The sequence below is a fragment of the Zingiber officinale genome, chromosome 10A (assembly GCF_018446385.1).
Source record: "Zingiber officinale cultivar Zhangliang chromosome 10A, Zo_v1.1, whole genome shotgun sequence".
NCBI lineage: Eukaryota > Viridiplantae > Streptophyta > Magnoliopsida > Zingiberales > Zingiberaceae > Zingiber > Zingiber officinale.
This window is the reverse complement of record NC_056004.1, coordinates 20978010-21005872: the sequence shown is the minus strand read 5'-3', so window position 1 is coordinate 21005872 and position 27863 is coordinate 20978010. Positions and strand designations below refer to the sequence as shown.

Genomic DNA, 27863 nt, shown 5'->3' with positions numbered 1-27863 from the left:
GTTATCGAATTAAAAATTGATTTTGATTTGAAATATTTAAAATTACAAAACTTAATAATATTCGTCACAAACTTATTATAAAACTAAGATAACAATATTTACTAATTAACATCAGCACTTGTAGCTAGCAGTCCGTACAAAATCAAACACTTGCAATCAATTTACGACATAATTTCGACTGCGAGAAAGCTTATTTTTTATTAGAAAAATAAGATTACAGATAAATAAGTGTGTGAAAAATAAAGCAGCGAAAGTGCCTTTGTGGGTCCCCAACCTTTTATTTCCAATCAAATAATCACAAGAGTCAATAGTTGTGTGGACCCACAAGCAATCCTACGTGTTGATTCGAAACCGCTCTGGAACCGCATCGAGAAGCAGCGAAAAATCAGAGGACCAGGGTTCGATCGCTCTCCGCCTTCCCCTCCGTCTTCTCCTCCCTCGTTTCTCGCAGGGGAGGAGTTTTAATCGGCGGACTCTCGTGCGATCCCACATTTCGCCATGGAGGCCCTCATAGAGCTTTGCGATCTCGTCGCGCAGAACCCCGAGATCTTCGCGGACAAGCTCGCCTGGATCTGCTCCCGCTGCCCTTCCTCCGCCCACCGCCTCACTGACAACGGCACCGCCGCCTCCCCGGTTCCTCCACCTCGGGCCACCCGATCCCAGCTGCACGCACTCGTCGCGCTCTCCCGCCTCCTCTCCCGCTGCCCTACGGCACCTACATCAGCCCGCGCTCCCCTCCTCGATTTCCTCCCTGCCATCCCCGCTTCCGCCCTACGCCCCTCCTTCTGGCCCCAGGCGTTCCCCCTTGACCAGATCTCCCTCTTCTTCTCTGACCTCCTCCAGTACGCTGCCCAGGCGGCTGAGGTCTCCCCGGAATTAGCTGCTGAATTCTCGGGCTTCTTCGGCTCGACCGTCGTCACCGCCGTCTCCATCCTCAACGGCAGAGGAAATGGCGACCCTGCCATCGCCCGTGCCTTTCTGTCTGCTGTCTCCAGGAGTTGCCCCACGATCAGCCCCTCTGACTCGGAGCAGCTCGTCGGGTGCCTCCTCGACCAGTTCGCCTCGCCCGGGACTTCTGAGGCCTCAGCCAATTTGTCACTCTCTGAGAACTCGTCGTCGTGGAGCTCATCCGTGCAGAGCACTCCAACTAAGGGGAAGTCGAAAGATAATGATAAGGAGATTGCTGACGATGCAGCGAGCGAGATATCCTCCACTATGTCAAGGGGGAATGAGAGCTCTGAAGGCATTGCTCGGGGTATTGCAGATCTATCTGTTTCCAAAGACGGGTCAGGTGCAGCTAGGCAAGTGGTGGTGACATTTGAGGAAGAGTCCTTGGAGAGCTTAGAGAAACATGAAATTGCCTTCAGGTTGTTTGGTCAGGTGCTAGATAGAACTGGGGCCGTTAAGTCTGAGCAATTGGAGCAGGTCAGGAAGGTGGCTACGCAGCAGATCAAATCTTTGCCTGTATTTCTCAAGGTGAATTTCTTTTGCGCCAAGGCACATTTATGCTGCACCTTTTATTCATAATGTCCCTTATTTATGTGCTGCAATAGTTCATATACTGGAGAAACCATAAACTTTGTTTTGTTATCTTTCGGTGCCATATTTGATATTTCAATACACAGTCGGGCATTTATAGCTAAGAAAATTACATCTTTTTGGACCAGAGCTTACCCTTGACCATCCCATATATAAGTGCAGACCAGATGTACATTTCTGTAAAAAAAAAAACCAAATTGTTGACTTATGAAAATTAACTACTACCTAAAGCAGTTCATGGTTTGTCTGTTTCAAACTACATACAGTTTGCATAAGGGTTTTTCTTATTAGGTTGCCTGAAGTTTTTGGTCGAATATCCATCTTCAGGTCCGCAAACGTGAATGGAGGGAGCAAGGGCCACAACTGAAAGCTAGAATAAACACAAAATTGTCTTGTTGTCAGGCAGCAATACTGGTTCAGGTTAAGAGCCTAATCTCTCTAGATTCAGATGGGAAGTCCTCCAAGGATTTATTGCGTAGAACACTTGCTTTACTCCTGGATGCTGCTGAAGCTTGTTTACTCTCTTTATGGAGGAAATTAAAAGTATGTGAGGAGCTTTTTAGCACGTTGCTCAGTGGAATTAGTCAAATTGCTGTGTCCCGTGGCGGCCAGCTCTTGAGGGTGTTGCTCATTCCCCTAAAGCCACTTGTTCTGACGACTTGTGCTCAGGTTTACTTCTATCTTAACCTTGTATGTGGGTATTTCTGTTCTTAAACTGCAGTAAGTTCTGAAATATATCATTAGCTTTTGCTTTTTGCTACTTGCAGGCTGATATGCTAGGAAATAATCGTGGAGCTATGTTTGAGACAGTGACTAAGCTATGCTGTGAAATAATTGAGTTTGGATGGAGCAAAGATAGGGCTCTTGTTGACACTTTTGTTATGGGTTTAGCTTCATGTATCCGTGAAAGGAATGACTATGAGGAGCAGGTTTAAGACCTCTCCTTACCCAAGAGAAATGTTTTTCTGCCTAGAATTGTAGTATGTTACATTTTTTTTCCTCATGCATTATTTGACTAGCTTGCTTTTGAGAATTGCTTAAAAATGTTAAATCCCATCTATCATATTTTTAATAAACCTAGCTATTAGCTGAAATGGATGGAGTTTCCAACAATTTTCGTGCCGCTAATGGAAGATAGAACTGTACACTAGTTTGTACTCTAATGTTTGAGTTTGTATGATTACTATTTCATTGTTGAGCTGCTCTCTGGCATTGGTTTCTTATTTCAGTTTCATCTTAGCTTTCTTTAATTGATGAATTTAAGTGGGATTCCCATCTGAAGTCTTTGTCTGTTGCAGGATGGGAAAGAAAAACAAACGGTTCCTACTGTGCAACTCAATCTTATTTGTCTTCTTGCTGACTTGAGCTCATTATTGAAAAAGTGGGAAATTGTTGACATGATACTGCCTCTCTTTATTGAGAATCTTGAAGAGGGCGATGCTTGTACTCCAAGTTTATTACGCCTAAGAGTACGAAATCTTGTCTCCTAACAATGTCTATGCTAGGCAGTTTGATCATAACTGGGTTTTCCTGTAATATTTGCTCTAAATATTGGTTGCTTCTATAATTGCTGTCATCCATATTTTGGCAATCAAGCTCAACTGTGTTTCACAAATATTTCAGCTACTAGATGCAGTATCTCGCATGGCTTGTTTGGGTTTTGAGAAATCCTATCGTGAGACTGTAGTTCTGATGACTAGAAGCTATTTGGATAAACTCAAGAATTTTGGACTGGATGAAAACAAAACACTTCCTCCAGAAGCTACTACAGAGCGAATAGAGGTCTGTTTCATTGTTTCTTTGGATTTTCATATTAGTGTTGACATGCAAATTATAATTTGTTAGTATTTCTAACTGCTTCAAGTGTATTCTAGACACTTCCTTCAGGTTTTTTTTTGATTGCTTCTCACCTCACCAGCTCAAAACTCAGATCTGACTACCGCCATAGGCTTTTGTGTTTATGCTCTGATGTGGGTCTAGCTGCCGAATCAAAAAGTGGAAGGTAATGCTGACCCTACACAACATTCTCCATACCTTGTCTATTGGAGCATTAATGCAATAGCTAGTCACTTGATTGTGGAAACTTGTTCTGTATCTGATATGCTTGGATAATGCAGTAATGTTGAACACTGGCTTTGCAATGTCAGTCGTAGATTACATCATTCTTCAGAACCTTCCTAGTTTTGGGTAGATATTAAGGTGTTATCTTGTGTTTGACTATTTGTTCCCTGACAGCTGAACTTATGTATTTTTAGGAGTGGTGCTGATTTCATGGGACCTTTACTTCCTGCAGTTGCAGAAATTTGTACTGATTTTGATCCTGTTGCCAGTGTTGAGCCTTCTCTCTTAAAACTATTCCGAAATCTATGGTTCTACATTGTTTTGTTTGGCTTAGCTCCTCCGATTCAACCAACTCAGATCTCATCAAAGCCAGTATCAACATCATTGAGTGTTCAAGGAAGCAGTAGTGCCATAGCACTTCAAGCTGTGGCTGGGCCTTATATGTGGAATGAAGAATGGTCCATTTCTGTTCAGCGAATTGCAAAAGGAACACCACCACTGGTGAGACAATGAAAGAATTTGGGATATTGTAAAATTATATTTATTATAGAAATAAAATATTTTGATATTCATGCTTACAGAAATTCTGTTCTGTTGATTAATAATTTTACCTATGAAAAATATCATACCCTTAAAATTTGTCATGATATTGATAAAGGTTCCTATGGTACATATACCCGGCATCCTTATCTTTACCTTTAAAAATGAATACATTGATGCTTGCTTAGTTGCCGGCCTTTCCAATATTACTAGGGAGATTCCATTTTGATTATTTGCAGCAGAGCTTCGATGTTTTGGAGGTTCATAACAGCTTTTGTTGGCCTATTCCATATGATTTGAGGTTGAGTCTTGTAATGAATGGTATGCGGACTACAAAAAGACAAGTATTCAACTTGACCTCTTATCCTAAGTTTCAATATTTGGGTCACTATATGGGGTTTTTCTTGCCGTTCGACTTTTTGTAATCTTTAATTCTTACTGACACCTAGATCATTTAAATGATTTTTAATACATGTAGAGTACGACTTTCTTTGTTCCTGTTTAACTCTCCATGTACCATTAGTGAGTTAATTTAAATCATTTGGTCTCATTTTTTTTAATTTATTAATCAGGTTATTCAACATGTATTTACAGAACCTATGAAGTGTCTTGGTTATGTATTACTAGATTACTTATCAGCAACAGTCTTCTTTGTTATTTTGGACCTTCATAGATATGTGTTTCAGATCTTTTCATGATCTTATTTTATTTTGATTACAGGTTGTTAGTTCAGTGAAATGGCTGGAAGATGAATTAGAGCTAAATGCACTTTCCAACCCAGGAAGTCGACGTGGCAGTGGTAATGAGAAAGATGCTGTTGGTCAGCGAGCTGCTCTTTCTGCTGCATTAGGAGGACGTGTAGAGGTAGCAGCAATGAACACAATTTCAGGTTCAAGTCAAATTTTATGTTATAATGACGTTCTAATTTTTATTATTTTCCATTCCACTTGTATTTCGTATGATTTTCCATTTTCTTTCTAACCTAAACTATTCCTGTTCTGTTTAAAGCTAGCTTATTCAACATTATCCTTGTCAAAAGGTGCTTATCGTTTGTTACAATCTTAACTAATCTAATATGGATTACTTTTTTGAATTACAGGTGTTAAGGCAACATATCTTCTTGCAGTTACTTTTTTGGAGATAATACGGTTTCGATGTAATGGTGGTGTAATTGACACTGATTCCTCATCACCTACACTAAGAAGTGCATTTATCTGTGTGTTTGAGTACCTGCTTACACCCAACTTGATGCCAGCTGTATCTCAATGCTTGACTGCAATAGTGCATAGGGCTTTTGAAGCAGCAGTTTCATGGCTGGTAAGCCTCTGCATCATTTTATGAGATTTGCTTTTCTGCTATTTGTTCATAATTTTGTCAAAATGTTTTTTTTTCTCATATTTATTATGTCACCTGGTTTTTCCTAGTCACAATTGTATCTGAATTTGCATAAACTTTTGACATTTGTTTCTCTAGATGTGCCCTCCTAAGCCAGTGCGTCTACAATAATCCTTTTGTCAACTATTTGTGTTGTAAACTTTGTTTTTTCATTGATTGTTTTTTTTACATTTTCTAGTGTTTTAGAGATCTGCTCTGGTTATTGGAAAATGAAATTATGTGTACATGGTCAATAAGAGGCAAGTTAGATATTGTTAAAGGTGACGATCGAGGGAAGTCTTTAAACATTATTTATGAATCTCTTTTGGAACATTTATTACCATCCTACGACTTTTGTTGTAAACTTGCAGCCAAACTTTTATGTTTCAGCCAATCACTACCTTTCCTTTTTGTTGTGGGAACTGTCATTATGTCAGTACAATTCCATTGTTTGAATGTTTGCATGGTTAACTACCTTCCTTGAGGGTTGGTCAGTTTGAATTTCCTGATGAAACAGTAGCAATTCTTTTAGAGATCTATCTTTATTGCTTATTCAGGAGGAAAGAATATCTGACATTGGAAAAGAAGCTGAAACAAGAGAATCAGTTCTTTCTAGTCACACGTGCTATCTTATAAAAAATTTGTCACAAAGGGATGAGCATGTCCGTGATATCAGTGTTAATTTGTTAACTCAGTTGAAGGAAAAATTTCCCCAGGTTTGTGTTTTCTTCTAAATATCTAGATATAATATGTCCATTTATTGTGTTTTTTTTTTCTGGAAACTTGGCTATATTATCTGCAGGTATTGTGGAACTCCTCGTGCTTGGACTCGCTTCTCTTTTCAGGTCATAATGAATTACCATCTATTCATGTTCACGATCCTGCTTGGGTTGCCACAGTTCGTTCTTTGTACCAAAAGACGGCTCGAGAATGGATCACTACTGCTCTTTCTTTTGCTCCCTGCACTACCCAGGGGCTTTTACAGGTTTTCTCAAGAACAGATTATTGAAACCTTATAGATGTTTATGTGCTGTTAAAGGATTAAATAAAAGAAATTGAAATTGAATGCTGTTACTGGGTTTAGAATAGTAGTTATATTCCCAATGCATTATTAGCATTACTCTTTTCCTCGTAGATGTTAAGTTAGGATGTATGCAATTGATTCTCATAGTGGACCTGTTTTATGTTTTTGAGGAACTTTAAGTTTGTATACCTTGAGGCATTAGGAGAATAACAACACACTTAAATCTTTTTTCTATGCTCAATTGTAGGATAGACCTTAAAATAATTGAAACTATGATCAACTTCATTGTAACTGATATTTAATGTGCAGGCCAATTTATTGCCGACCTTTTTAGTTCAATTTTTTTCCTACTGAATCTTGTTGTTCCCTAGTGACTTTTATTCAGTTTATTATTATAAATATTGATGCTCATGATAACTGTCAGGAAAACCTATGCAAGCCAAATGCGTTGCAGAGAACACAACATGCCTCAGATGTTGTATCTCTTTTGTCTGAGATACGTATCTGTACAGGGAAGAATGATTCTTGGAATGGCATTAGGACAGCAAATATCCCTTCTGTTATATATGCTGCAGCTGCCGCTTCAGGAGCCAAAAAGGAGCTCTCTGAAGGTTTTGTTCTAGAAGTTCTGTCAATTGCTGTAGTGAGTGCGACAGTTAAGTGCAACCATGCTGGAGAGATCGCAGGCATGAGAAGGCTATATGACAGTATAGGTGGTCTGGGTATGTCGGCAGTTGGTCTGGGACTTGGTCTTGGTCAATCTATGAATGGGATGCCATCTTCACAGTTAAACCTTAAAAAAGAGTCGTTCAATGAAATTCTTCTTTCAAAATTTGTTCATCTACTTCAGCAGTTTGTAGGTGTTGCTGAGAAAGGTTTACCAATTGATAAGACATTATTTCGTGATACTTGTTCGCAGGCTACTGCACTACTTCTATCGCACTTGGTATATCATCCAAGACATTTTTTGCTATTAGCGTGCTTGGTCATTACCTTTTTTTCATGGCACTTACTAATGTGTTTTTTGATAATGGTCAGGATTCTGACTCTAAAGTTAATATGGAAGGATTTTCACAATTATTGCGCCTCCTTTGCTGGTGTCCTGCTTACATTTCAACTCCAGATGCAATGGAGACTGGCATCTTTATCTGGACATGGCTAGTTTCTGCACCTTCTTTGGGGGCTCTTGTCCTTGCAGAGCTTGTTGATGCATGGCTGTGGACTATAGATACAAAACGCGGTTTGTTTGCATCAGAGATGAGATATTCTGGTCCTGCTGCAAAATTGCAGCCACATCTTGTTCCTGGTGAACCTCAAGCACCACCAGAGAAGGATCCAGTGGAAGGGCTAATTGCACACAGACTCTGGCTTGGCTTTTTTATTGACCGGTTTGAGGTTAGAAACTCTATGTTTTTTCCCCCTTGGCTGATGAGGTTAGGAATCACACACTCGTATTCTCCCCTGTAGTTCACACTTGATGCACATTACTTCTTCTGACTCAATTTTCTTGATCTCATCTGATAACTTGTTTTTGCCATGGGTTGTTGGGACTTGGGATGCTTGATGATGATCTCATTGCACTTCATAACTCAACGTTGTTGCCTGCTTTTTTATTCTCAAACAATTCTTGAAGGATCAATGCCCTTTTTTTTAAAAATTTTCAGTATTTGTTGATGTAGGGTAACTATTGGCAAGAAATTGGTGCGCCTAGTAGTGCCACAATTGCAGGATACACATCCATGCTATGTTTTAAATGTGTGGCATGTTGCCATGTGGGATCAATGATATTGACTTTTAAGTCCATGGAAGAAATTAAGAAAGAGAATTGAGGTAATATCAGAGAGTATAGGATATTGAGAGTTCCCTGGAGGAGAAATGAGGTGGGATGTGGGTTATGTAGAGTGAAGAATTCTAGCTATTACTGATGTACAACCCTGTACTAAAGTGATTCAATCAGAATGCAGTTCTTGCACCATGTGGTCATCATGCCATTCATTTATTGCATTGTTTGAACCAAACATGCCGTTCCATATATCTTATGAGTTTTCAAACCATCATTGTTGTATTTTCATGCATTACAGAATCTAGCTTCCTATGTGTATGTGATTTCCTGTGTTCTTTAAGTCTTATTTATGTTGTGTGATCGTATTGTTGGTAGGTTGTTCGACATGACAGTATTGAGCAACTTCTACTTCTAAGCAGACTGGTGCAAGGGACCATGAAATCTCCTTCTCAATTTTCTCGCCATCCTGCTGCTGTTGGCACGTTCTTCACTGCGATGCTCCTTGGACTAAAATTTTGTCTATGCCAGTCACAGAAAAACTTGCGGAACTCTAAGTTGGGCCTTCAGTTATTGGAGGACAGAGTCTACCGGTAAGTAGTTTGCATTTACTCTACATTGTTTTGTAATAATGATGAATAGGTTACTAGAAGGTGATCGAATTTTCTTGATCAAGTGAAAATTTTGCTATACAGAAACATATGGCTTGTTGAATTGTAAATATCTTTTCATGTTCTTCTAATATTGTTCTCTTATGTTGTGTAATCCAAAGACTATACAATTATGTATATTAAGAAATAAAGGAATAATGTTCTAGTAAAATTTTTTATTTCTTGTACAAGTGCAATAGATCTTTATTAAAAAATGTGCTCTCGTTAGTAGCCAGCAAGGGATTGGATGTTGAAGACTGTGAATAACAGTTTAAAAAACAATGTCACACCTTAGAGGTGGAGTCAAATGCATTTAAGTATCAATATTGTCTCTTTCTGGGTCTTCAGCAGATAGGCTCCCTTTCAGGAGCTGTCTCTTCTGCCTGTCTGATCTAGCCTGTTTTTTGCTTGTCCATTCACAGTTTGATCCATTTTAGCTTAAGGATAATAATTTGCTCATCTCTATCAAGAGCCTATATCCAAAGAAACACCAAATTTATCCAAAAAATTTGAAATATGACAAGCTAGATTGAAGCTTGAAATCTCCATGCAGATAAACAAAAAATCAAACGCTTATTTATACTTTAGAACAAACCATTAGGATATGAGGCTTTGGAAATAATCCTTGATTCATGATGCAAAAGGTTTGTCCTCAAGGAGCATAAGAAAATGGAATATGGAACTTGTATGAATGTACTTGACTGTTGTTTACTTTGCCCTTATCCTTTGCTACTTGATGACACTTAATACTGTCTTTTAGCTGTAAAACAGTTTCTTTGGCTTGGTTTTTCTTCCTACTCTGTGTCTGATCCATGGATCAAGGGTTAATAGTTTGTACTAGTTTTATGAACCATTAGTCAAATGATAATATATTGGTGTACTATATAATATCGTATAATGAATAGGCTCCAAAATTATAATTATCTGGCTGGTACTTTATGATGGCTATATAGACAATTCTTGTAAGCCTTTTGCTATATGTTCGTTTGGTATAATTGGGTAACATTAGTTTTATTGTTCACAGTGCTTCTCTTAGCTGGTTTGCTTATGGGCCTGAATGGTATGAAACAAATAGTAAGAGTTATGCTCAGAGTGAATCCCAATCTGTTTCATTATTTGTCCATCATCTTTTAAATGAACGAGTAGATAGTATTGCAATTGATTCGTCAACAAGAGGAAGGGCAAACGATACCGAATTGACTAATATGGTATGTGCTAGCCAAAAACTTAGTCCTGCCATTTTTAATGCTTTCATTGCCCCAGCTTGAATAGTTTTCCACTTGGTAATGTGTTGAACCTTTCATTTTGTTAGATTGCTTGATTTAAATTATCTGTTCCACATGATTTACAGACAGATATATGTCATCCTGTTTGGGGACATATGGATTCCTATTCTATAGGAAAAGAGAAGCGCAAGCAGCTGCTCCTAATGCTTTGCCAGCATGAAGGTGATAGGTTGGAAGTCTGGGCACAACCCCTAAATAAAAAGTAGGTCTTTAAAATCCTTTCATCCTTGCATTTTTTAAGCAGCATAATTTCTATTATCTTTTATCTGTTGCAATGCTTTTTCCTACAGAGATAACATATCTCGTACTCAAATTGGGTCAGATAAATGGATTGAACATGTAAGAACTGCTTTTGCCATAGATCCTCGCATAGCTCTCTGCTTGACTTTGAGGTTCCCTGCAAATTCACATATTGCATCTGAAGTAACTCAGTTGGTACAGGTATGTTTCTTCCATTTTTTGGGACAACAATTCCTATCTGGGGATAGAATAATATAGAATGTTTTAGTTGCAACACGTCTTCTTAGAACTTTTGCAGATTCAACTATTATTTCTTTTCCTGAACTCTTGCCGTATGCATCTTATTACATAATGTCTTTTTTGTCTGTATGTATATATCTGATTTTATCTTCTTTTTGCTGTAAATTTTTTTAACAGACACACATCTTAGAGATTCGTACAATACCTGAAGCGTTACCATTTTTTGTCACTCCAAAGGCAGTTGAAGAAAATTCTGTGTTACTGCAGCAACTACCACATTGGGCCGCCTGTTCCATCACTCAGGCTCTTGATTTTTTTACCCCGCCATTTAAGGGTCATCCCAGAGTGATGGCATATGTCATGAGAGTTTTAGAGTCCTATCCTCCTGAACGGGTGACTTTTTTTATGCCACAGCTGGTACAAGCTCTCAGATATGATGAAGAGGTGACTGTACAATCCAAATATTTATTTTCACTAGTCCCATTTGTTTTAGCATCAGCTATGTGACATGCATGGTTAGCTTTTAACTGAACTAAACTTGGCCTAGCCAATTTGCTTCACTTAAAGTTATTGTCTCTATGGTTTCTGCAGAAATTAGTTGAAGGCTACTTGCTGAGAGCTGCTCAAAGAAGTAATATATTTTCTCATATTTTGATTTGGCATCTTCAGGTGCGACCTCTGCTTGTATTTCACACATGGTTTAGAAATTTCTGCATTGATTGATTATTCACCATCTACTTCCTGTTCACTCCCTATGTTAGTCAATGTAGTCCAGAAAATTCTTGTGAACTTCATTCAGAATTCTCCTAATCCTTGGTCTTCTATTCTCTGATGGCAGGGTGAGTCTTGTGAACAAGAACCTGGAAAAGAAGGTGAGGTCATCAAGGTAGGTGATCTATCCCTAGTATTGCTTAAAAACAGCTACTGCTACTTGCTTACCTGTATAAGATGACATGGTATTGAATCATTTTAGCTGTCTTCGATGTTGGGTTTAATGGTATAACTCTGCAGTTTCCTAGCTTCTATATTTTCTTTATTTCCCAAATTAGAAACCAGTTCAGAATATAATGTCAAAAATCCAAACAAGAAGAATGTGCTATTTTTTTATGGAGTTGACTATTTAGCTAATTAGACTTTTTCCCATTGGATTAATTGTAGAAGTGGAAAACTTTAATTTGGACTGTAGGAAAGTCTTCTTTTTTTTTGCAAATATTGTAATCAAGGTTTTAAATCTTGGTTTATTTTTGTTGACATGAGCAAAAGATCTCGTTCCACTTGTGTACTAATACTGAGCACACTGGCACAACCAATTCATACCTCCAAAATGTCCATCGCTCTTTGTCAACTCTCCACCTGTTGTGTTGCTTTGTTTCTTCATTACTGGCTGGGAATGAGCATGAGGAATCTAGAGAGACAACATTGTTACTCCTCTCCTCTTTATAACCTAAAAATTTAACTCATAACCCATATAAACCCAACCCATGGTTTGGATAATTGGTTTTGTGTTGGTTGACATGAGCATAATATTTGTTCTGCCTAGGGGCTGACACATGGAACAACCCTGTGCACCATGACAACACCACCCATCTACGACAGTGAGGCTTCTATGGAGTATAGTCTCGATGACTGCAAAGCTTTTGTGAGGTTCCCCAAGACGGTCCCTGCATGGTGAGGAGTGCATCCACTGACACCAACACTGGCATGACTGATGTCTTGTTCTTGCCATGATTGAAAACGTAGATTGCAACCAGATTTCAAACCTTGTATTAATCCATTTTCAATCAATTCATGAACCTAGATCCACTAACCCATTAAACTTACTCCTATCCCCATTGTACAAAACGATCTGAGGTCGTCTTCCGACCTTTTCCTTCTGGCTGGCAACACCACATTGTTTTGATGAGGCAAGGTATTAACTTCTTCTACTCTCTTTTCTCTTATACTTCTCCTCCATCACCTCAATTCCACTCTCCACCTTAGTGGTTTAGTGGTACCACAAGCACCACGTGTTCGCACATTGACATTGCACCAATATTAATTCATTGTGATTGGTGATCTAAACTTCTGCTTGGGATGACATTTTAAATCTTGATTCTAACCATAATGAGCATCACTTTGAAATTTTTATAGAAGGTTTGATCATTTGTCTTAGACTTCATGAACTACTAATATTGCGACAATAAGGTCATGTTGGTAAAGAATAAATGAAGAATACATGCATGATTCACATTGCAAATTTAAGATCAATCTTCCCTAATGAGTTTTAAGGACCAACTATACTTCATAGATCATGGTTCAATTAGGAATTCAGTGTCCACAAGAAGCTTTAAATTTGTATTTGGAAGTGCTAATGCAGATGTCCATTTTAAGAAGTCATTCATGTTGGCATCCAGACCTCTAGCAGTTGGACATGAACCTGTTTTGAGAATTTAACTCTCTAGGAGAGAAGGCACAACTAGGGAAAGAAAGTAGGGAGAAAAATTCATAGGAAAAGGATTGGGAAATATTTTTCTAATTCTTAGTTTCCTTGGAAAGAAAGAAAGAGTTAAGAGTTTTCTGTTCAACCATTTCATTGGAGGGAATGAAACTTATATTTGAAAACTTTGTTTGTTAAAAAATAGACATAGATTTAAAAGAATAATTTTTTAATTTTTAAATATTGATTTGAGCTCCATCGCATGCAAACGTCGCTTTCCATTTTAATTGGATGTAAGCAACATAGTGGATATTTGGACAATCTTTTCTCCATCTTTCTTCCCTCTCTTTTTCCACCTAAGGAAAATGTTGGAGTTTTTTTTTTCTTTTCCATTTGCATTTCGTTTTGCTCATATGAAACACACCCTAAAAGCTTTACCTTTTGGGATTCACCTTTTATGGGATAGTCAAACTTTGAATAAGTGACGTGTTTCATAAACTATGGGTGGCTTCGTATTTGGCTTGCTTGACTTTGTTTCGATGGTTTTCTTGTAATACGTGCATGGGTTGCATTCGTGCTTGCTAGTTAAACTCCACAATACTCAATTTCTTCTCAACTTTTCATTTGTCATTTGTTCAGCAATTTAGAATGGTTAGACCATACAAATCCTTTAGCTACTTGTCCACCTGGGAGTACAAACACCACCTCTGCGAGTTCATATTCAATGTAGATGCATAGTCACAGTGTTTGCACTTCCAATGCTATTGATAAATTGTTAGTTTGTCACATGTGGGACCTTTGAGTGCTTTCACTGCCATTACAACAGACTTTCAGAGAAATCTTTGAGAATTTTAGAGATAAAAGAGGTCAAGGGAAGTTGAAATGAGAACTGGAATATATGGCAGTTACGTCCTGTACTTTGGTAGTTTGCCAGATTCGCATCAATCACCATAATTATATATGTTACGTGACACATATGTAACCATTGGTCAAGGGTGGTTGACTTGGTGATGGTGTTTTCTCTAGCTGGTAAATGTTGGGTGTTTATACCCAGTATCTGACAAGATTTGAAACCATGGTGGACCCATGTAGTTGACCATTAACAAGTTCTGTGAATTATGGGCTCTAGCGCATGTACTTCTGGCTTTAAAATTGTAGTCTCTCTTGCTCTTTTTGAAAATTCAGACCTGCTATAACCTGACAAGATTTGAAACCATGGTGGACCCATGTAGTTGACCATTAACAAGTTCTGTGAATTATGAATCTAGAATGGATTTCATTGGCAGACATCCTTTTCTTCCAGATGTTATGCTTTTGTTGACATTATCAAATTAATCTCTATGACTCATGGTTTCTATTCTGTTAAATATATGGTTTTACTATTTAGTCTGCTTATGTTCTGAGGTTTCTGTTAGCAATGAGTAGTCTTTGCACGTTATATCCACCTCACAGAACTGACTTTGAGGAGTGTGCTTATTGATTCCTTATTCATGCGGCTGTATTTATAAATTCTAACATGTTCAAGCCTTCATTTGTTTTTCCTTTTCGTGTTCTTATAGAGCAATCCCTTTCAAGCTATGCTTCCTCTGGTCAGGCAAAAAATTATTGATGGCTTCACAGCTGAGGCCCTCGACTTGTTCCAAAGGGAGTTTGACTTCTTTGATAAAGTCACATCCATTTCTGGTGTTTTGTTTCCACTTCCAAAGGAGGAACGCAGAGCTGGTATTAAAAGGTATCACTTATGTCATACATTGACCTATTTGGTTGTTTTGGTTGGATGATGCTACAGGTTGTGTTCATAATCCTCTTAATTGGACCTTTGTTTCAGAGAGTTGGAGAAAATTAGTATTGATGGTGATGATCTCTATCTACCTACTGCTACAAACAAAATAGTTCGGGGTATTCAATTGGATAGCGGCATTCCCCTTCAATCAGCAGCAAAAGTTCCTATAATGATTACCTTCAATGTTGTGGATAAGTATGGTGATCCTAATGATGTGAAGCCACAGGCCTGCATATTTAAGGTAAGCTACTATCAAATAGTGTTCTGGGTTTGAATTTTTTTCCTTAATTTATTGGTCCATAGTCATGGTTGTAGATGTATGGTTTCTTTCCTTGATTTAGTTGTAATGCTCAGCCATAATGGATTTTTCTCTAAACATAAGCATTTGAGTACAGATTTAATTCCTTGAAAATTTTCACATTTGCATGTACCTTACACAGCTTGTTATCGAAGATGCCCTTTCGGATTCCCTTTATCATCTTGAAATTCGGGCCACTGTATTTGCTTCTTCAGTCAACCTGGTTTTGTTAAGTAAACAAATTTGAAAATTTGAGATAAATATTTAAAATTTAAAATTATATAGTAAATTCTATCAACAGTATATTGATGTTTATTTTAAAATTCATTGATACACCATGCGCACACATATAAATATATAATTCATCTTTGTAATATACGGTGCATATAAAGCATTGATAAAGATCTTAATAAATGAATAAAAAAACAAACATATCTTAATTTGACCTAACTTGTCTTTGTTTAAGATAGGATTTTAAAAGAATTTGATTCTCTCCGATTTTGTGGGATCGCAATCTTTCACCTAAATTTTTTGTCCTCATCATTTATCAAATAAGAGCAGATTGACCTATTCTCGGCTTGATTGGTTGAATTGGCCAAGGTTTAAAATATCGTGCCATTTTAGCTAGTATAGTTGAAACTTCTTGTTCAACTAGCCAATCAAAATTGCATAGTACTAGGAAGGACAAGTTTGGTTGCTTGAAACCTAGGTGGGACCAAGTGAAGCTATCCTCATCTTGTTAGTATCCATTGAGCCAAACAGGAGACCAACAAAGGACATACTTGAAAAGTGGAGAAGAAGACGACGAACAAGAAGCAAAGGAGTGGTTGCAAGAGGCAGTTTGTCTGACTTAAGATGACATTGTATTGTGTAGTGTCGCCCAGCGCAGGCAAAAAAATTTGTTCCACTCATTGATCGAAATCAGCACTGGCATGCTCGAGGTACTACGACCACGGAGGCGCCGCGTGTGCATCACCAAGGCGACATGTGGGCCTCATGGCCGCCACGCGATGGCCTCACGGTTGTTGTGGAGGCCACGTGCGGGCCTCACGATCATCACGGAGGGCACGAGCGGGCCTCACGACCGTCGTGGAGGCCTCGCGAGGGTCTCGTGGCCGTCGTGGAGGCCTTACGATGGCCTTGCATTCACTGGCAATGACGAAGGCGGAACAAGACAGTGCTTTTAATTAAAAAACTTATGTTAATAAGTTCAATCAACTCCTAGCTATAGTTAGTATAATTTAAATAATTTTAATTAGACTCTAATAGACTATCCTATTAATTATATATATATATATATATATATATATATATATATATATATATATATATATATAATATTTAGATTATTTTTTTATCTTATTTTATATATTTATATTTAAAAAATATTAAAATCATATCGACACGGCATGATACGGTACCGAAACCATATCGTTCCGGTCCAGGACCAAAATCTCGGCACGGGTTGAGATTTTAAACCTTGATTGAGGCACTTTGTGTGCACCTGCAGTGGGAATTCACTACTTCAGGGGTTGAGTCTCAAGTGATTATAAGTTAGCTTTTTATGTTTATAATAGTATTTAACTAGTATTTATTGTATAAATTGCAATTTACACTTTATGTTTATAAGTTACAATTATTTCTATCAATTAATTACACAATACATTATATTTTAATCAACGTTTATAATTATTATAATAAAGTTAGAGTTTACAAAGCTAGGGGTTATAATTTAGATGGATGATTTGAGGTGAAATGATTTCAATCCATTTCATGCTTTAAGAGTGGGAAAACTTCATTCTGCAACTATTAAATATAGTAATTATTAACAAATTATTATCCTAAAATTATAATTAAGATAACTAAAATGAGTGAACTGGGCAGGCTAAGCAAGTCAATTGGGCTATAGATAGCTAATTGGGTCTGCTAGGTTGTTGAAGTCACTTAAGTAAGATTGATCAAGCTGAGTAAGCAACGAGGATCAATTGAGCGGCTAATCAGATCAGTTTTGGAAGATGGTCGGTAAGTGATTAGACCAAGTGAGCTGGTCAAACCAATTATTCTACGCTCGATAGCTAGGTTGGGCCAATCAAATTGTTAAGTTGATAAGATCAAATAGATTGAGTGGAATGAATCGGTCGAATGCTTAAATTGGACCAAGTAAATTTTCCATTCTGTGGATCGATTGAATCAGATATGTCAAATAGATGAAGTAGATTGAACATTCTTAAATAGATAAGATGAACCATGTAAGTTAAATTTTCCAGAAGAATTAGACAAACAAAATGGTAAACTTAGGTTGATGCATTTCACTAGTTATACCATTTATTATTGTAACTAAACAAATGAATGAAATGAATTGTTACCCTTTTCATTTCGTTTCGTTCCATTCCATTCCTAATCTCATTTTAACACTGTTCCATTCCATTCATGTGTATTAAATGCACGCTAACTGTAATCTTCTTTTTTCTTGATTGTGTTAAGAAAGGGATCAATATTTTTTTGTATTCTTAGTACACGTTATGTGTGAGTGGGCATACTTGACCTCCCAATCCCATGAGATGTATCATATTAAAGTTGATTGGCAAACACTTATATCAAAAGCTTGAGTTGCTAGAGAATGGACAAATCTTTTAATATTTTTAATAGTGTGTTTCCTGGGTTTTCTTCCTTCGTGCTCATTGTCACATGTGGTTCTAGATGGTGCAGTTAAAAATCTCTATCCAGTGATGGGTCAGAACCTTATGAAGTGAATCTTGGTACCTTGGTCTTGTTGCTATATGGCATAGATGACGTTGATCACTAGCCTCAGCGGTGAAAGCTATAAATGATTAATCCTGACATAGTAGCTCAGTCCTCAAAATAGAGCTGCAACAATAGCCATTCTAGAAAATAAGATAAAGTTTTCCTAGTATTTGAAAAAAGGATTAAATTAGCCGATTCATTTCCAAATGCTTCTTACATGAAACCATAAATTTAGGCATTAGCAAATTTCAATCTCAGATGCCCTTTGTATTTCTCTTTGCTTGAGATAGAATTTGTTACACTGAAATTTCAGTTGCAATATTCAGTATCAGTGAGCAATTTTCTACTGTGCAATTTCAGGTTATAGAAAACTTGAGTTTCATATGTAATTTTATTAGCAATAATTTACCCATTCTTTTTTTTTGGATACGGATAATTTACCCATTTTTAGTTGAGTTTGTTCTGTCAATGAATTTCCACTGTTGGATGCAGCCTGAATTATATTCAGTTCTTCCATCGGTATTTCTGTGAAGTAACTTGACTCATTTTTTTCTTTCTTGTATTTTGTATTTCTCAAGAATGTAAACATATAGCTTGGGATTTTTCCCTTGCAGCTAAAGTTTTCTGAGGTAAGTGATCATGACGTTCTTTCTATTTGTGTTAACATTATAATATACACATCAAGATTCTATTTGTTTTGATATTAGTGACATTTTGGATTTGCTTTCTATCCTTGTATAAAGTATACAGTATACTTCATTTTTAGCTAAAATATAGCAACTACATTGTATCAGCCAAGAGTTTTTTTGCAATCCATACATAAAGTAACAGTGAAGTCAAACCTGCATCTAACTACATTCTAGCAACAATTTATGCTGCATTATGAAAGAATCAACAACAACAACAATAACAACCAAGCCTTTTCCCACTAGGTGGGGTCGGCTGTATGAATCCTTTTACGCCATTTAATTTTATCTTTTATTGCTAACCAAGTCTTTTTTTCTTCTTCTTCCTCGTTTGATATGCATATTTATCATAGTTTCACATCGCCTAATTAGCCATTTAAGTATATGTCCGTACCATCTTAAACGTGCAACTCTGACTTTTTCTCTAATGCTCTCATTTCTTATTTTGTCCATCTTTGTATGTCCACCATCCACCTTAACATCCTCATCTCTGCAACTCTCATCTTTTGTTCATGACGCTCCCCTCCATTTCACCCATCCTGCTTGTATTCTATGTAAGACATCTCTCTCAATTCCTCCATCATTTTGTAAAAATGATCCTAAATATTTAAATTGCTCGGTTCTAGGCAACTCGTCCTCTCCTATCTTAACAATTATTTCATTACTTCTAATATTGCTAAACTTAAATTTCATATATTCAGGAAGTTTTCCAGTCCTTTTGCAACACTAAAGTTTTGAATTACCACAGCAGAATGTTGACAGGATTAGCATTGGCTATTGCTCCTTGTCATCCTTAAGACATTCAGGACTGGTGTTTTCATGTGTGAATGGTTGGTTCCTTTGTATAGGTAGAAAGGACATTCTTATGCTTAGGTGAAAAAAAATAAATAGACATGCCATAGGATGGTTAGAAGTTTGGCTTATTATGGTGGCCTATCATATTAGGTTAACCTTACCTCACAGTTTGAAAAATTATGTTGTATAATCAGAGGTCAATTGCAAGTAAGTATTCCCTATTAAATTAGCAATAATGATTGCCATATCATTTCCTTATGCCACAATGTTGAAAATTTTCACCATCATCATCAAGTCATTCATTTTGTCCCAACTATTTGGTGACGGTTACATGAATCAGAGTTTTAAGTTGATCTGACTTAGATTCTCTTAATGGTTATGTTTTGTTTAAGTTTTACATTGTTTTAAAAAGCCATTTGGTCATTGTTTTCATTTTTAGAACTGTCACTTGCAATCTAGTTGTCCTCATTATAGGTTGGAGATGATTGCCGACAAGATGTTCTTGCTCTTCAAGTGATTGCCTTGCTCAGGGACATATTCAATGCTGTTGGATTGAACCTTTATCTGTTCCCTTATGGTGTTTTGCCAACTGGACCTGAGAGAGGTATAATTGAGGTAAGTTCCACTTAGTGTTATCTGCTGTGATCCTTTAGATGTTAATAGTTAATTCAATTTTGATCTTTATTTCAGTTACCATTTCCTTCAATCTTTAGGAGCCATCATTAATTTTCCCTACTACTATTGTTTTGGTTCAAAAGGGTAGCCCGGTGCACGAAGCTCCCGCCATGCGGGGTCCCGGGGAAGGATCCATTGTACGCAGTCTTATCTTGCTTTTTGCAAGAGGCTGTTTCCAGGATTCGAACCCGTCAAATCATATACTTCCTAATTAAAAGAAAGCTTATCATTATTGTGGGATGCATGAGGTTTTCAAGCAACCAAATGTTTTCATTTTGATGAGCCCATGCATGCCGATTGTTTGTTTTGATTGGCTAGATGGGTGAGACTTGGGTTGTTCTTTCAATGAACTAAGCAATTTGTGGCTTGATGCTGTTGATGGGAAATTTAATGTGATGCACGTCAGGAAGTACAAGAAACTAGCATGAGTTTGTGATATAGAAGCATGTGTTTAGAGTAGAGTTGGCCAGGTCAACTGCAAATAGCTAGGGTCTTGCCATGCCCAGGCCGGCACACCTAATAAGTGCAGGCGAAGCACCAGATTTGTAATCCATGGGTGAAGTTCAGCCCTATTTTTATTTATAAATGAATAATAATACACATTAAATATTATTTTAATGAAAAAACAATTTTAGTGACATTATTTGTCAATTTTAGATATTATTATAGTTATTTAAAAATATCAATTTTAATTAATTAAAATCTATATATATATAGTTTGAATTATAGAGCCTGTGGGGTTGAGCCTAGGTTGGCACAGGCAAAGGTCATTCAGGCCTGTGCTTGTGTCAGGCAAGGCATGCCCTGGAAACCCTTTTCTGGGTTATGTTTGGCATGACTCATTTGGAGCTGTGCTGGACCAGACATGACATAGGAAAATCGAGCCTAATGGGCTTTTGTCATGCCTAGCTCTGGCCGGTCCACTGACAGTACTAGATTGGTGAGTAGCAAAGAATATGTTCGAGGGCTGCAATTTGTGACAAAGTTAGCTTGAGGAAAAACAGAGAGAATTTTGAGAGCTATGAAGTTAGGGATCTTAAATGAGTTGGATGTGTTTAAAGGTTTGCTTTTAATGGTCTGATTGCTTGATTATAGAATGCCATGCTGAAAGAATGTAGTATCCATTTGCTGTGTGAAGTAACATTGAAACATGGTTTCTATGTCATATTTGGAACTTTTAACTAATTAAAATTTAGATCCTTGCTATCCTGTGGTGTTTAAGTTATACAACAACAACCAAGCATTTTCCCATTAGGTGGGGTCGACTGTATGAATCCTTTTACGCCATTGAGCTCTATCTCCTATTATATCATCTATTTAAATAAATTTTATCTTGTTTTATTGTTGCTAACCAAGTCTTTTTTTGGTCTTCCTCTTCCTCGTTTGACATGCATGTTTATCATAGTTTCACATCGTCTAATTGGAACATTTATTGGTTGTCTAAGTACATGTCCGTACCATCTTAAATGTGTTTCCCGGAGTTTTTTTTCAATAGATGCAACTTCGACTTTCTCTCTAATGCTCTCATTTCTTATTTTGTCCATCCTCGTATGTCCACACATCCACCTTAACATCATCTCTGCAACTCTTATCTTTTGCTCATGTGCTTGAGTCATAGCCCAACATTCAGCTCCATATAATATAGCAGGTCTAACTGCGGTTTTATAGAACTTACCTTTAAGTTTAAGAGATACTTTACGGTCACATAAAACACTCGATGCTCCTCTCAATTTCACCCATCCTGTTTGTATTTTATGTAAGACATCTCTCTCAATCCCTCCATCGTTTTACAAAAATGATCCTAAATATTTAAATCTCTCGGTTCCGGGCAACTCGTTCTCTCCTATCTTAACAATTGTTTCATTACTTCTAATATTGCTAAACTTAAATTTCATATATTCTGTCTTTAATCTACTAAACTTAAAACCTTTCCCTTCTAGTGTTTCCCTCCAAGATTTTAGTTTAGCATTTACTCCTTCACGTGTTTTATCTACCAAAATAATATCATCTGCAAACAACATGCACTACGGTACTGTGTCTTGAATGCGCGTAGTGAGTTCGTCCATAATTAGTGTAAAAAGATAGGGACTTAAAGCTGATCATTGATGTACCTCTATCTTTATTGGAAATGCTTCAGTTATTCCCCCTGAAGTCTTTACTCTGGTCGTTACATCCTCATACATATCCTTAATTAGTTCAATATATGTTACGTTAACACCTCTCTTTTCTAAAATTCTCCATAAAATTTCTCATAAGTTTTTTCTAAGTCAATGAATACCATGTGTAGATTTTGTTTTTGCTCCCGATATTTTTCAATTAATTATCTAAGATGTATAGCCTCTATTGTCGACCTTCCAGGCATGGACCCAAATTGATTTTCTGTTGGTCTCTTTCCTTAATCTTTTTTCTATTACTTTTTCCCAAAATTTCATAGTATGACTCATTAGTTGAATACCCTATAGTTTGCACAATTTTGTACGTCTCCCTTGTTCTTATATAAGGGAATTAGAGTACTTATCCTCCATTGATTAGATATTTTTTTCGTTTTCAATATCATGTTAAATCACTCTATTTATATCAAGTATGCTGCCATAATATTCACATAATATTAAGTTATACCACTCTATTTTCACATAATATTAATAGTTAATAATAAGCATTTAGGTTATAGATGCTGCCATGTTCTTGTTGAATGACTTCACATCAAAAGTGAAACTATTCTTGTGGACAGTATTTGTGTGTTTTTATGTGCCACACTGAATTTCTTTTAATCTAGTTATTATAATTCTGCAGGTTGTTCCTAATACTCGTAGTAGAAACCAGATGGGAGAGACTACCGATGGCGGTTTGTACGAGATCTTTCAACAAGATTACGGGCCTGTAGGTTCTCCTTCTTTTGAGACTGCACGAGAAATGTTTATGGTCAGTAGTGCTGCCATGTTATTGTTGAATGACTTCACATCAAAAGTGAAACTATTCTTGTGGACAGTATTTGTGTGTTTTTATGTGCCACACTGAATTTCTTTTAATCTAGTTATTATAATTCTGCAGGTTGTTCCTAATACTCGTAGTAGAAACCAGATGGGAGAGACTACCGATGGCGGTTTGTACGAGATCTTTCAACAAGATTACGGGCCTGTAGGTTCTCCTTCTTTTGAGACTGCACGAGAAATGTTTATGGTCAGTAGTGCTGGTTATGCAATTGCTAGTCTTCTACTTCAACCAAAGGATCGACATAATGGCAATCTCCTTTTTGACAAGTAGGCTTTTAATTTATTAGTTTCTTCACAGATTTGATGACTTTCTAGTAACTAACTCATCCTAATTCACAGCCAGGGAAGGCTTGTTCACATAGATTTTGGATTCATATTGGAAACATCACCAGGTGGTAATATGCGATTTGAAAGTGCCCACTTCAAATTAAGTCATGAGATGACTCAATTGCTTGACCCTTCTGGATCAATGAAGAGTGAAACATGGAACCAGTTTGTCAGGTAATTGTTTCCTTATTTGATTGCTTGTATGGTGAGAAGGTTCTCTCACTGAATATGATGCATGTTGACAAAATCATTTTGCATATACTTGTCTATATATCCTGCTGCATGTGTGACTACATTGAGGTACTGTACAAAGTCACACCAGAAATGTGTAAATTTAAAGTTGGCCTAATTTGTAGATTATTTTAAGGAGCTCATTTGCCATGTCATACTTGCACAAACCATCACAGAATTACGAAATGAAAGCTTTATCACCAAACTCAATACTGCTGCAAATGTAACTCATTGAAAGTTTAATGTCCATATCAATGAATAGCTTGTGCTATGCAGTAGTAGCAATTCAAAGTCATGCTAGCCATACGTAACGGCATCCCCAGGCTTCACTGTTTAGGAATTTTACAGCTGACGTGTAACTGTTTGCTAAGAGTTGCTTATAGTGTTCACTCATTTGCCCCGTTATTTCAGCTTGTGCGTCAAAGGATACCTTGCAGCACGAGTCCACATGCAGGGAATCATTACGACGGTGCTTTTGATGATTGACAGTGGTCTACCGTGCTTTAGCAGAGGAGATCCCATAGGCAATCTTCGGAAGAGATTCCACCCTGAGATGACTGAACGTGAGGCCGCGAATTTCATGATTAGAACATGCAATGACGCGTACAACAAGTGGAGCACGGCTGGCTATGACTTGATTCAATATTTGCAGCAAGGCATAGAAAAGTAGATCGAAATCAATCTATTGTCTGTACATATAAGATTTCCCGTGTTCTTATATGTTAAAGATGTAGCATAAATTAGTCACGATGCTGGTTTGTTGAGGCTGCAAGCACCCGTGGCGAGCTTGTCATGGTCTGGTCGGCCCTCTGAGGTTTCTCGTGTTTATTCTGCAATTGCAACGTGAGTAATTTGCTGGACTTAATGGGTGAGTGTTTATAGAATGTTTGATCCCTTGAGGATCACAAACATTTTGTTAATGACGAAATTCTAGCTCATCCTTGTGACATTGTTGTTTCAAAACCCATGAAATATATTTTCTCGAAGTCCCATCCTTGTAATATTGTTTTTTTAAGCCCGTTGTGTTCACTGTTTAGCCATGAAATATATTATCTAGAAATTTCTTGGTGTTTCTTTGTCTTGAAGGAAACAGCAATCACTTATTTTCTCGTATAAAACTCTCATAAAAACATTTGTTTTTCATGCTCCACGCCCTACCCTTTCAGGAACCAATTTTGATTATAACAATTTGCTATACTACAGAGTGAATCCAGAATGATATACTATAAATTAATTATAAGGCAAATAATTTGCAGAAGTTGACACAACAGATCTGAAGGAGAAATCTGAGATTACGAGCAGGGATCCTAGACCTAGGATCCCTTGACCACTCTTGGATATTTTCATAGATTTAGGATCAGATTTTTTTGGTCCATATTTTTTAGATTAGAAAATGGACTACACAGAATTACGATTAGATCGTGGTTATGATCCTAGTGTAATTGATTGTGATTCCTTCTTGGATTTACTGTTCCTTCAGGTTATAGTTTGGATCGGGACGGGTGGTCGGAGGTCGTCCGAAAGTCGCCTCCCACTTGGGGCCCAGCAACTTGGTCACTTGCCCACCATCGGCCGTCTCCGAGTGGTCTCCGGTCATCCTCGGCCTAAATTATAATCTAGAGAAGACGGTGAACCCAAAGAGGGATTGTAATCAATTGTGGACGGATCACGACCACGATCCAGTCGGAATTTCATGTGGTCCATCCCCTGGTCCATATTGTTCTGGTCTCAATTCTCTTGTCCCTAAAAAAAGCACGGATTTTTTGGATCATATTTTGCTTTCCAGAGGTGGATCACTATATTGATTAGATGATTTGGATGGACCACTTGTAATCGCAAGGCTGTCAGGGCATAAATCTCCGGACCCTGTGCAACTCACCCCACCATCACTTGCCCTCTTGACTGCCGTGATTTACTTCCCTCGTGATAGCCTGGGGTCGGGTGCGGCGAGGGCGCTGGGGGCGAGCGATTTCGCCTTTTGTCACATGGATCGTGGTCGTGATCCGGCCGTAATTAGTTGTGATCCCTCTCTCGGTTCGTCCCTCGGGTTATAATTTGCGTCGGGACAGATGACCGGAGGTCGCCGATGGTGAACAAGTGGCCAGGCTGCCGAGCGCCAAGCATGGGTGGCCTCCGGCCATCTGCCCTAGCCCAAACTATAATATGGAGGGACGATGAATCTAGAGAGGGATCGTAACCAATTACGATCGAATCACATCTATAATCCGATCATAATTATAAGTAATCTATCTCCTTACCTATTTTTTTTATAGACCCAGAGATAGAGATCTGACTTCTAAAAGAACTGGATCCCATATATTAAACCGGTGGAGTCCAGTCATCCCATCCACAAAGCAGGATCTCCTCCGGTCCAGACCAAGGATCCCGCACCAGAGGCTTCATGAGTGTAACCAACGGATTATCGAATTTAACCAAAGGATAGAGCGTTACCAAACTGACTATAATCAAAGGATAGAGGATCGAGCTTTGGAAATGATTGAAGTTTCCAGTCAGAAAATTGAAGATTTCAATCAAATATCTGAAGATTTGAATGAAAGTATTGAATATTTAATTCAAAGGACTGAAGAATTAGAGACGAACAAAGGACCGGCGAACGCTACAGCGGCGCAAGAAATTCATGGAAAACTTGAGGACGTTGACAAAGAACCCAAGATCCTCCGCAATACAGATATTCCGAAGGTCAATTTCAACGCGGTAATAGTAGCGGCGGCAGCAGTGGTAGCGGCGGCGGTATCATGGGTCGTTATGTCTCAACAGTCTCGTAGGTCTGGAAGTGACCGCGGCGGCGGCAACCGCAGCGGCGGTGGCAATGACGGCGGCGGTATCATTTGGGGTTGGTAAGTCCCGACAGTCTTTGTCTGGTCATACTATGAGTCTCGGAGGTCTGGTTCTTTGGTGGTGGTCTGGTGGTGATCGTTGTAAGGTGTCTTATCTGTTGTCTGATTGTCGTCAGTAAGAATTTCTGTACTCGGTTGTCTGGTCGTCGTTTGTAGGAGTCTTGTGAGTTTACAGGTGGGAACTTGAAGTTCGTATTTTACGGATTAGAGGATAGAGCTAAATATGTGGAGTTCTGTATAAATCAATCAGTATAATATCTATCTCTGAATAATAAAGTGGTGGAAGGATAATGTGTGTCGAGTCCTGATTTTTTAGATCATTTTTTGCGGTTCAGAAGATGATTATTAAATATGTATTGGTGGGATAAATGATAGCCACCTATTTTATAAGTGGGGATCATGTATTTCATCAATGTATATTTAGGGATCATCCCCTAGATCGTAAAAAGCAATCCTGAAAATTTACTTCATGTGAGAGTTTTTGTATTCTATATATTTTGTGGCATCCGCTATGTGTATAATAAAGTTTCATTATGGATATTTATTTTTAAATATGATTATAAATATCTTATAATGATATTTATTAAAAACTTTTAATTTTAAAAATAAAAAATTATATTAGACCCTTAGGCCATGCATTTCAGCTTTCTATCTAAAATATATAATTTAAAATAAAAAATTACTTTATTAAATTTAAATATTATCTTTTATTACATTATATATCAATTTTCATATTTATTCTCTCTCATGATCTATAATGTATAGAAATAGAATCATTTTTTAAATTTAGAAAAATACTATTTATAAATATAAAATTTAGGAAATGAATATAATAACTCATACAAAAAATTTTTAAATATCTTATTTAAAATTTAAAGTAAAATTCTTAAATAGGATAATTAATATGGATACATTTATAATTTGAACAAAAATTATAATATTTATGAAATTATTAATGGATTAAACATATTAATTTATTTTTTATTAACCTAAACCTTCAATTCCGTTCCTTTCCTCACTTACAAGTTTAAAGTTAAGCTAAATAAAATAATCAACCTTTAATATAATCTTGATTACATTACAAAATAAATTACACACTACCAAACATAACCTAAATTTTAATTAAAACAATAAATTCCAAATTAAACCCACTACTCTCTCTTCTAAAACAAGACCAAAGAACAACAAGAAGGAAATATATGACTTTATTATTATAAAATGAGGAGCTTATTTACACATATTGTCTAAATAATATATAGAAAGTATTATGATAGATAGGATGATAACACGTGTTCTGTGATCTCAATTTACAAATATGGTGA

At 37.2% G+C, this 27863-nt stretch overlaps 1 protein-coding gene across 2 annotated transcripts; it reads left to right on the top strand.

Moving 5' to 3' along the window:
• The first annotated feature begins 346 nt into the window (after positions 1–346).
• Positions 347–24698, top strand: LOC122026421 (phosphatidylinositol 4-kinase alpha 1-like). 2 transcript variants are annotated; one of them, XM_042585157.1, is made up of 27 exons: positions 347–1476; positions 1867–2208; positions 2307–2468; positions 2838–3008; positions 3163–3321; positions 3414–3541; positions 3795–4101; positions 4861–5029; positions 5240–5457; positions 6072–6230; positions 6317–6499; positions 6963–7484; positions 7577–7933; positions 8697–8911; positions 9993–10176; positions 10320–10456; positions 10545–10695; positions 10912–11178; positions 11326–11403; positions 11573–11620; positions 14710–14882; positions 14979–15174; positions 19932–20072; positions 22926–23054; positions 23313–23392; positions 23465–23626; positions 24095–24698. In XM_042585157.1, exons 1-27 carry the CDS (start codon positions 499–501, stop codon positions 24351–24353), a joined length of 6075 nt encoding a protein of 2024 aa, XP_042441091.1. In that variant the 5' UTR covers positions 347–498; the 3' UTR covers positions 24354–24698. The 2 variants fall into 2 exon arrangements, with proteins under 2 accessions (XP_042441091.1, XP_042441093.1); XM_042585159.1 differs by lacking the exon at positions 22926–23054 and having other exon boundaries at positions 23184–23392.
• Positions 24699–27863: the final 3165 nt, after the last annotated feature.

Coding starts and splice junctions, on each gene's coding strand:
- LOC122026421 (XM_042585159.1), top strand. CDS start 499: ATGGAGGCCCTCATAGAGCTTTGCGATCTCGTCGCGCAGAACCCCGAG. Junction 8,912..9,992: donor TTGGAGGACAGAGTCTACCG/GTAAGTAGTTTG, acceptor TATTGTTCACAG/TGCTTCTCTTAGCTGGTTTG. Junction 15,175..19,931: donor CACAGGCCTGCATATTTAAG/GTAAGCTACTAT, acceptor TCCTCATTATAG/GTTGGAGATGATTGCCGACA.